This window comes from Solanum verrucosum, unplaced genomic scaffold (genome assembly GCF_900185275.1).
Source record: "Solanum verrucosum unplaced genomic scaffold, falcon-dt-bn FXZP01000229.1, whole genome shotgun sequence".
In the NCBI taxonomy this organism is placed as follows: Eukaryota; Viridiplantae; Streptophyta; class Magnoliopsida; order Solanales; family Solanaceae; genus Solanum; species Solanum verrucosum.
The window spans coordinates 1,810,902-1,821,835 of record NW_026020011.1 but is presented as its reverse complement, the minus strand read 5'-3'; the positions used below and the strand labels follow the sequence as shown (position 1 = coordinate 1,821,835).

The following is a 10,934-nucleotide window of genomic DNA, read 5'->3' as shown; positions in this document are numbered from 1 at the left end:
CATATACTCTTTCATCTCACATTAACTACAAATTTTTTTTTCTTCTCTAAAATGGATACGTGACTCCACTTTTTGAACACTAGGATAAAATTTTTAGAAAAATATTACACTAACTTATGTGTGTGACAAGAACTTTAAATATGATAAAAAATAATACAATTATAACAATAACATATTTAGTATAATCTCACAAGTAAAATTTGAAAATGCAATAAATAATTCAGTATTTTTTCTTGATTTTTTTTTTCAACCTAATAAAAAACTTTTATCAAACATAGTAAAACTAATACATAGCTTTTTTTATACATGAATAACATGCCCTCCAATGGCCCCTTAATTAATAAAAGAGTAGAACTAAAACAGGAAGATGGAAGAGAAGCACACTTTTACTATGTTCTGTGAGAAAAATAAGCTACAATTGTTTAATGTCCTTAGCGCTAAGAGAGCTCAACTATGTTAGCTCGATTTACGGACTGTCGTTTCCTCTTCAATGCTTTCTTAGGAGAATCCTTTTCCGTAAGCTTAGATTCTTTTCCTAGAGAAGAAGCTCCATCATCACTTTTGCTGGTATCATCCTCATCGCTACTGTCTTCAGATTCTGTCGTATCATTGGTATCCAGATCGATTACTGGTTGGTAACTTGCTATTGCAGATTCAGCAGCTGATATAGCCTCCTGTGTGTGAAGTTCAGCAACACCCAACATTAAGTCCATCTCTATGTATTCAGATTCTTCACCAGTAAGAGCTTCAATATCATATTTCTCAGGATTCTTCTTAGCTTCAATCTCCACTTTTCTATTATTCTCCAAAAATACTCCCAAAAAATCCTTGACCTTTGTTAAAACTTGGCTTTTGGGTACAGAAGAAATTTCAGGTTTCAAATTTAGGGATTGAGATCCACCATCACTAGTGCAAAAGAGAAGTTTTGATTCCAATGACAAGCCTTCAGTCTCCAAGTGAAGCAGATCTTTGCTGTTTGACTGCATATCAGAACCAAGGGCAAGCAACTGATGATCTCCTATATGCTATGATGAACAAGCGGCAGCTGGCGGCGGACTACCCTCAGAGCAGCTCTTCAAATTATTATTCCTTTAAGTAAAAAAGAAAAACCTGACGATCCCTTTATTTTTTTAAGCGGGTCAAAATTAATAAAGCTAAGTAACATTTATTGGCTATTATTAACATCATGGGGGTGTAGCTCATATGGTAGAGCGCTCGCTTCGCATGCGAGAGGCACGGGGTTCGATTCCCCGCACCTCCATTTTTCTTAATTCCCCTTTTTCCACCTTCCCAATATTCCCTCTCTTCTTTTTTGGTTTCCCATCCAGTGTCGGGTACCCACATTAGATTCGCATCGGCTCCCTAACAAAGGGGACTCAACTCGAATTTATGTCGGCTTCCTAACACAGGGGACTTAGTACCCTAATGGACTCAAATCTGATACCTCTTCGTTAAGGTTGAAAGAGTACCACTTCCCAATATTCCCCCTCTTCTTTTTTGGTTTTCCATCCAGTGTCGGGTAGCCACATTGGATCTCGACTAAATTTGGATTCACATCGGCTCCCTAACAAAAGGGACTCAACTCGACTAAATTCGAACAAAGGAGACTCAACTCGACTAAATTTGAATTTATGTCGATTTCCTAATATAGGGGACTTCATATCTAAATGGACTCGAATCTGAAACCTTTGCGTTAAGGTTGAAAGAGTATCACTCCACTCCAACCCGGGTTCAATATTTCCTCCCAATAACAACCTCTTGTTCCTTATCTATAGCAGAGCATATAGCAAACAGTCCTCACTATTATTTGCCTCTCACAACTCCAAACACATGACTCTCTCCTTATTTTCTCCTTCCTTTCCCCGTCTCCCCACAAATTACTCTTTCCTCTTCTCTTCTACTTCCCATTTCTCCAAAAACCTCACTTTTTCCTACTATTGTTCCTCTAAAACGTCTAACTTCAAGGTGAAAGCTTCGTTGAGTGAAGCTGAAGGTGAGAAAAAGGTGTCGGAGTTGTTAGATGATGGATTGATTAGTTTGGTTTCCGCTGCGAAGGATGCGAGTGAGGTATTGGATGTGATAGCTCAAAAGACTGGGAGAAGTGGTGGAGTTGTTAGTTGTTCTGATTGTTGTTTGATTATCGCTGCCGCACTTGATCGGAGCAATGCTGACTTGGCAATCTCTGTGTTTGATGCTATGCGTTCCACTTTTGATCCTGGTACATTTTCTTTCTTTTTTAATATAATCAATTCAAATGTGGAAGGAACTAAGAGAAGATACTATTAGCTTTGAGATTGCTCATTTATTATGGTCATGAAGAAATATTAATTGATACTCCCTTGTTTTGACTCGATAGGTAGTTTAAGAAAATAAAGAAGACTTCTGAATATGTGAAATGTATCAAAATGTTCTTTAATCTGGTTTATAATATGCTACATGTAAAGTTTAGAATTAAGGAGTTGTTGAATAAGGAAAGAGACATTCTTTTTGGAGCTGACTAGAAAAGAAAGTAAGAGAAATAAATTGAAACGGAGAGAGTATTTGAATATGGTTTTTTCTATTTTGTGTTTTTTCCTCTTTTATGGGTTGTTGGGGGTAGTGGGTTCAGTGGTTTTGAAAGAAAGGTGAATGCTTTATGGTTCTTTCCCAAGAGTTGAGGAGATATGGAATGATGCAATGTTTTGTGTGTTGCTTGTGATGTCTAAATAAGTGGAAGAGGTTTGCTTTCGTGGGGTTGAAATTTGTCCATTATTTCCATCTGGAGTTGGAATTTTGGTGATGTATGTGATGCGAAGTAACTAAATGTCCGTTTACACTAGCGTATTGAAGGAAAACAATTATTCTTAAGGAAGTGAATCCACAATACATGTTTGATCATTGCCTTTTTGGTATCAAAGGAAAAAGAAATAATCAACTTCTGTGTTGCTCAATGACTTGTGAATTTGATAAAAGCTTTTTCACTCTCATTAAAAGGTGAGTCCATCAGTTTTGAGTTGTTTGACACCATTCAGTTCATATACTTATAAATTTTCAACTTTCAAGACTTTAAGTTGATTAAGTAATTTACATTTTAAACTATAATGTGATTTTCTTTAGCAAACCAGCTCTTCAAATTATATATCCCTCCATCACCTCACCCACCTCTATAAGGGTGGCATCACTGCTTTGAGCAACCTCCTTAGGTAATATATTTAAGCTTTCAGATATGATGAATTTGAGATTAATAAAAGACGTGGAACCTGTCATCCTGAGTTTTTATGATATGCAGTACTGCTCTCACTATTATTCTCTTGTATCTTGTGACAAGATTTCATTGATATCCCCCAATATTGATGGACTTGACTTGCCCATATTTAAGGGACGACTGTTTTAGACAGAGGCCCATCCTATGATAGATGGAGGTGGTCAAGGCCTGATGTTACTACATATACCTTGTTAGTTCGAGGACTTGCAACACTGCTGAGGGTTTCAGATGCCCTTAAAATCATTGCCAATGTTTGTCGAGTGAGCATTTCTCCTAATGAAGAGGTCAGTATTTCTTCACTCACCCCAACTTGCTTTTGTGTTAGTCTGCTCTAAGTATCTTATGTGTTAGAATTGTACACTTCTCTCTATATGAGCACCAATGGCAATATGAAGAATTTTCTGCAGTGGATTAAATTCATTAGCGACTATAAGTAGTTTATTTAGAAGCTGTAATGTAATTACTTTCAGACCTTATAAAACACTATTGGAATTTTGGACAAGCAAACTGTCACTAATGGCCTATGTATTTGTAAGTTTGTTGATAGGTATTAATATGCTATACAAGAACAGTATGGATCATTTAACTTTCAACTCACCCTAGACAATGTAACTATATGAATCATCATTCTATCGTGTTAACTTTGTTTACTTAATCAAGATATGAGTTTGAATTTATAACTTCTTTTTCTTCATTTGTACTTGTGGTATATTAACATACAAACTCATGTATGACCGACTGGCTGAAGGAAAAGTACATGCGCAGTTTCTCTTTATTTATCTCAATGTTCTGGTGAATTATGTTCCAATTTCAGTCTTAAATTTATATGGAAGGGTCCTATATTCAAATGTCTTACACGCTAGACAATCCCATATACGGTTTGGGTGTAAATGATTTTGTCCTTTAAGGTCTGTGGTATGACATCAATGCAGTCAGCGCAAATTCAAGCCCATTTAGTATAACAAAGTTTCCACTAGAAATCTCAGCACTTAAGTCGAATATAGGCTATACCCAAATCGCACATCTTCTCCCAATAGGAAAAGGAACTTGCTGCAATCTCACTGATATACTCAATATCTGGTAGTGGTAAATTTGTCGTCATCAGTTTACATATCTAAATGTGTGATGGTATAAGAAGACTCGTGAAGATTCTTTTTTAGAAATAATCTGAACCTGGATGCTTTTAGTTAGCTTTCGTATTGTTGTTCGATTGCACATAAAGTAACATGCAGCTTGGTGTCTGGGCAGGTTCTCTTTGGCAAAGTTGTCCGATGTCCAAGTTGCGAGATTGCTGTTACTGTTGCTCAGCCACAAGATGGTATCCAGGTATGCATTTGGCTTGCTGTTGGTTGGCCTGTTTATTTCTGTACAGTGTGGACACGCAATGGCTGAAAAAAAGTGCTCTTGTTAAAGGACTACACTTCTCTTGCCAAGATAAAGTGCTCTTGTTACAGGACTACACTTCTCTTGCCAAGATAAAGTGCTCTTGTTAAAGGACTACACTTATTTTCTATTTTCCGGTCAAGATAAAGAGATGATGTCTTGAGGTCTAAGTTGCATGGACTCTTCACTTTCGACTCTGCACCCCTGTTGAATTCTCCAAAATACACTACTTTTGGAGAATCCAACGCGCATCCGTTGACATTTTTGAAGAGTCTGAGCAACATAGCTTGAGGTGGTTTACGAAAAGGCAATTTAAGTAGTCCGTTTCTTATTATGATGATGATTAGTTTTTCAGATGCTCCTCTCACATACAATTTATACTACACATTGCTGATCAACCTGGTCAGTTACCATGTGGATTATGTATAAACAATGATATTCCATCAGTCTTATGGAATACTAAACGACCTCAACTTTATGATAGGGTCTCCACTTTTAACTTCAATGTGCTTCTTGTATTTTATTTCTACTACATGACATAAGAAAATCCACTTCTGCAGGTTGTGTCCTGTTCAAAATGCCGTTACCAGTATGAACTCGTTTCAGGCAATATTGTTAGTATAGAGTCGGAAGATTTTAGGTTGGTTTTCTTTAACTACTGTGTGATCCAGTTGTCTTTTGATTGAAGTGGTTTTACTTTGTTAAATCCTCGATTCCGTACCAATTATTTCAAACATTTCACCAAAAAATAAAAATAAAAATAAACAAAACCTAAAAGAAAAACACAAGCAATACTCAGACATGAGACAGCTGTTCAGTTGTTTTTAATTTTTCACTGCAGAGGTCAAACATATTAATAAAATTTACTCTTGTTCCAATGTTTGTCATGAGAACTGTGTTAATGTATGGTGTTGATCCTGGGACATTCACTTTTTCTAAGGTTCTCCTCCTGCCGAACGCAGCATGGATATTCCTGCATGGAGAAGGGGACTAAGATTCCTGCCGATAAAGCAAAACATTCCAGCTGCCGTTCATTCGATTGTGGTACATTTCTTTTTAAAGCCATACACATCAGTAGTATTTTCTAGTGTGCCCACCTTCTTTACCTGGATCTTTTGGACTTTTTTTTTCCTGTAGTGGAGTTCTTGCTCCAATTATTTTGAGACAATTCTTATTGATCAATATTTTCATATCTCTTAGAAGAGGCTTCTGTAAATCAATCCTAGCACTTTCTGTAGGTGGAGACCCCATCTGGAATGGCACGAACACACAGATTTGCTACTGAAACAGTTGATCTTCCTGCACAAGAAGGTGAGAGAGTGACCATTGCTCTAGCAGCACCACCAAATGTTTACCGAGAGGTGGGTCCATTAAAGTTCAATCCAAAAGCTCCAAACGTCTACCCAGGAGAGCCTTTGTGCTTGACTAACCACAAAGATGGCCGTGAATCACCCTTACTAAGAGCACCCAAAAAAGATAAAACCCCATCGTTATTAAATCCCTCCATCCTTGTTCCTCTTCTTGCTGTATTTGCCACTGGAGATGCTGCGTCTGGAATGATAGATCCCAACTTGCCTCAGATAATAACAGTTGCTGCAGTTTCCTCAATCGCTCTTGGGGCCACATTAAACAGCCTGGTTTTTCCTCAATTCAGCAAGGTAACATAATGTGATATTTCTTGCTAGCACTTTCATTAATGAAGGATGATATCTAAAAGTTGTATTCACAAGCTTTTAAAGATTTCAACAAATGTCTTCTGGAGTACCTGCAAAGGAAAAAGGAGAACACAGAAACTATCTCCCTACCCATTCACATTTTATATTGCCTTTCTTTTTCCTTATTGAGCATTAAGTCAGAAAAGTAAAATCATAGGTTATGTTTCTCTTTATAAAATGTTTATATTCAATTTGCTGGAGTTTGTTCCTCTATATACCCAGGTTATCCTTTTCATTAGGATGATGATCCTTTGTAGACTTATATATCATTTACAAGGTACTCAGAAATAAGGCAGAATCTTACTTTTCTCTTCTTTTTGGTGATAGCTTCCTCAGAGACTAGTTGATACCATTGGCATCAGGCAGCAACTCTTATCTCAGTATGATGTGCTCCAATCACGGATAAAGGAGTTGAAAGAATCTGCTGAGAATGAGGTATACTCCTCAAGTGCAACTTTGTTAAGCATGTGCTCTAGTGGCATTTCGGTTTTAGGTCCAACAAGCTGTCAGTTTCATTCCTGCCTGGGTCCTGAAAAGATGAAAGGCAGCTGCAATGAAAAATAATAAGAACTCGGATATGTCTGCTTAAGTCGCGTTGTTTCATGCCTGCATACTTGGGCTGACTGCTACATGCTTTCTCTGCATCCGTGATCTGTTGATGGCTAGAACTTTCTACTTAGTACAAGGGACTAAGGTTTATATCTTCTAGAAGCTAGAAAAGACATTTTGGCTAAAACCACAAAAATATGTATTTATACTATGCACCCCCTGTCACAAAGGAATAGCTGGTGCAGTATAGAAGACTCTCGGTGTCAATTCACAAAACAAAATTTATGAGTTCAAATCATTCCAGCAACATTTCTATATTTTATGTTTTTTGGATTTTTTTCCTGAGTGTTAAATCTTCCGCCTCTGGCTGTCAGCATATATGAGACACTTAGATGAAGATTGTAAATGAATTACACTTATATGTTTGAGTTCAACTTGGGATGAAAGCATTTCTATTACTGATGCTCCAGTGTTCTTTGGAAAATTGTTTGAAGCCTTTTGATTTTCTTACTTCATTTTCTTTCGAGTCATAGTTCAAACGTAGGTAAACAAGTTGTATTGTTTGCTTGCCTTGAAGGGAATCTTTCTCAATGTTTTTTCTAGGCAAACGCAATTGTTTACCGCTCTTCACTCGTTTGTTGGATATTCCTCATCGTCTATATGTCTATCAATCAATAGCCTGCAAAGACCATTGATATGTATACTTATAAAGTTCTCTCATTTTGCTGTCATAATTCTCATGTACCTGGAATTCATGCTTGTGGAATGTTTGTATGTCATAAATCTTATTTTGTTTCACACAGTAAATACTTTTGTCTTAACTATTATCTACTATTGAGTGTTAAAACATGGTTTCTGTAGAAAGGCAATATTAATCCCATAGATTTGCTTCGTTTGTTGATATCTGGCAGTATTCCGGCATCAATCCTTTGTATGATTTATTGCCTTGACCATGTATTTCGAAACAAAATCTTACTTATTCATTTTGTAGGTTTGGATGTTGGCTCGCATGTGCCAACTGGAAAACAAAATCTTTGCTGTTGGAGAACCTGCTTATCGGTAAAGCTCTCTTCAAACTCCTATACCTGTTCTTGTTTTTATTGTCAACTTCTGTTTAGACAAAAATGTGTATGTTTCATTGTCACACACATTACATGGCTTTCTCTTTGATTTAAGGGCCCGGAGAAGTAGAGTGAAAAGGGTGCGTGAAAGCTTGGAAAGCTCCCTTAGGAGAAGGATCGAGCTGATTGAAAGCTATGCAAGAGTATGTTATCTTTCCAGAAATGCTCAGTTGGATCAGTGAAGCTCAAATACCGTTGAACATGCATTCCAAATTTATGAATAATATGCCTTTTGTATTGCAGATATCTTCCATTATAGAAATTGAAGTAGAGATGGATTCAGATGTTCTTGCTGCTGAAGCAGCAGGCAACGCAGTAAGGATCATTTTTATTATAAATTTGATATTATTTGAAAACTATAGCAAGCTAGTTATAAACACTACATTGCTCTGTGAAGGTGCAGTTTAGCATTCTACGTGCTGTTTTTCATCTTCTTTACTCTATGCAGGAAAGTATTGCTGAGCAAATACAACAAATAATGGAGCTTGAAAATCTTGAGGAAGTATGTGTTTACTTTCAAATACTGTCTTTTAATTATAATTGCTTCTGTAAACTGTAATCCTGTACGTTACGTTTATTCACCACGTAGTCTTGGCATTGATAATGTTATATTCGTTCACTATTTGCAGAAATGGAAAATTCAAGCAGAGGCAAATGATGAAGCCGAAAGGCTTCTCAGTTCTGAACCCTTAACTACAGAAAATGTTTCAGAAAGATGATAACTGTGCATATTTGTACCAGTGTAAATATCCACCTTACTGGTCCATTTTCACTGTATTTGGCTATTTGTTTTCGACGTCTGATGGATCAAACAGATGTTCATTTCTGGGTTTCATACGTGTTATCGTTACCCGAGACTAATTCCTAAGTTTCAGGAGAAGTCTGCCAAAGATCTGGAAAAACTCAATTAGAAAAATGGTTGTAAAGGGAGAAAGAGAACTTGCATCACAAAGGAGGTTCAAAAGTGACCCAAACTTCACTTCTCCTTTGTCTTTCTTTTATTGATTGTTCTGTAAAGAAAAGATAAGATACCTCATGGTACCAAGTACCAACTACCAACTCTTTGGCCATTATTTGTGTAATTAGTGAACTTCACTTGCATATGATCTTTTGAAGTTGGTACATTTTGAGTTTCTTCAAACAAAATTAGTTTTTTCAAGTTCAAAATTTTGAAGTTGTGCTACATATTTAAGAGGCATATATAAGATTTGAAGTTTACGAGTTTTGAGTTTGGACTAAAGTTATTGGGCTTTGGTTCTGCTGAACCTGTGCTTTTCACTAGCTCAACCCTTGGTGGCATTGATTTGAATGATGAAGTTTTAAAACTTTTGACTTGTACTCATATTTTCACTTTCACCATCTTTTTATCGGAAAAGAAGAAAATGTTGAGACAAAACTGACTTTCCACTATTTCTTGAGTTACTATTACTCTACCGTCCACTAAACTAAAAATATCGTCGATGTTTATTTGTTCAATTTTTTTAGAAAATTAATATATAATTATCACTTAAGGGTCATTTGATTGGAAATAAGTTATTTCGGAATTAATTATTTTGGATAAGTTACTCCATTACATATATGTGACAACTTATCGGCATAAATGGTGGGAAAAATAATCCAAGGGTTACCTAATATCTTCAATCAAACACAAAATAAATTAATCTAGCATTTCAGAATTATTATACCTTATACATCACACCAAATGACTCCTTAGTTCTTTAACTTATCCTTGTTATTAACTTTAATCATTAATATTATTATATTCAAAAAGTAATTTACTTAAAGACATTTTATATATTTAGTCCTCCGTTTATTTTTATCAGTCATATTTTAAACTTGGCACAATCATTAACAAAATAATGATTGACATGTTATTATACTACATTATTCATATTAATTGATATTTAGTACTCGATCTTTAAAAATAATTTTGAGAAATAAGTAATTTAATGTTAAGGGTATAAACATTGGGGAAAAAATTATCCTTTCTTGTTATGTTAAAAGTGACGAGTATAATTTTAAAATATAAAATGAAGAGAGAAAATACACGTGTCAAATCAAAATACTGAATAAGTAAAAATGAACGGAGACACCATTCTTTGTCGGTAGGGGATTCACATGGTCAATTCTTTGTGTGACAGGCAAAAAGGAGGAATCAAGATGTATGATTAATGCTTGATGCCAATATGACAGTTATAACAACGACAAATTGCTAAACCTAATTTTCAAATTTGGAACTTTCCAAAGAATGATGACTCTTGCCTCTTTTTCCTAATTCAAATTTATAATAAAGTACTCCTTAATAAAGTTTATTATAAAGATCGAGTACAAAATTATTGGGATTAATGCTTTAGTTTATTATAACTAGCTAGGATGACACTTGGTGAACAAATGTGTCTTAACCCCTACCCCTCCAATTATTGGGGGAAAAATAAACATTTGGGCCCACACAATAACATCGTTCTCTCATTAAAAATGAAATAATATTTAATACTTATTATTCTACTATAATCTTTATTGGTGACTTGTCGTCACCAATATATACAAATACAAAACAAAAGAGAGGAAAATGTACTCCCTTTGTTTCAATTTATTCCGAATAATATGGATTAAACTGATTAATATTTTGATGTGATTTCGGACATAGAATTTTTATTTTTTTAAGTATTATAAGTCACAATAATTGATAATTCAAAATATTTAAAAAAATATATATGATAAAAAGTTATCATTTGACTGTTCAAATAGTAATTCATCCGTTCCTTTTTAGTTGTCATATTACACTTTTCGAGAGTCAATTCGACTAATTTTCAGAGATAAATTAGATTACATTAGTTCGATATTTTAAAATAAAATTTTAGATATTCAAAAACTATACGGAAAATAGTATAAATTGCAAGTTTTTCCATATCAATATGATTA

The 10,934-nt window shown here is 35.1% G+C and overlaps 3 protein-coding genes and 1 non-coding gene across 4 annotated transcripts in view; 2 read left to right on the top strand and 2 right to left on the bottom strand.

The window, feature by feature from the left end:
* The window catches only part of LOC125820445 (uncharacterized), a 195,773-nt gene extending 195,653 nt beyond the window's left edge, over positions 1-120 (bottom strand). Inside the window, exon 1 of the mRNA XM_049499880.1 lies at positions 115-120. Coding sequence (XP_049355837.1) covers position 115 — 1 coding nt within the window. The 5' untranslated portion in view covers positions 116-120. The remainder of the gene's footprint in view (positions 1-114) is intronic.
* A 283-nt stretch (positions 121-403) lies between these two features.
* LOC125820479 (uncharacterized) lies at positions 404-1,050 on the bottom strand. The gene has a single exon (XM_049499917.1). It carries the CDS (start codon positions 984-986, stop codon positions 438-440), a length of 549 nt encoding a protein of 182 aa, XP_049355874.1. The 5' UTR covers positions 987-1,050; the 3' UTR covers positions 404-437.
* Positions 1,051-1,188: 138 nt separating this feature from the next.
* On the top strand, positions 1,189-1,261 carry TRNAA-CGC (transfer RNA alanine (anticodon CGC)). The gene has a single exon. It is a non-coding gene; the product is annotated as a tRNA-Ala (tRNA).
* Positions 1,262-1,800: 539 nt separating this feature from the next.
* Positions 1,801-9,160, top strand: LOC125820437 (uncharacterized). Its single transcript, XM_049499874.1, has 12 exons — positions 1,801-2,218; positions 3,359-3,528; positions 4,493-4,570; positions 5,188-5,267; positions 5,590-5,671; positions 5,866-6,285; positions 6,670-6,777; positions 7,883-7,950; positions 8,068-8,155; positions 8,256-8,327; positions 8,461-8,514; positions 8,642-9,160. Exons 1-12 carry the CDS (start codon positions 1,831-1,833, stop codon positions 8,729-8,731), a joined length of 1,698 nt encoding a protein of 565 aa, XP_049355831.1. The 5' UTR covers positions 1,801-1,830; the 3' UTR covers positions 8,732-9,160.
* The last annotated feature ends 1,774 nt before the right edge of the window (positions 9,161-10,934 follow it).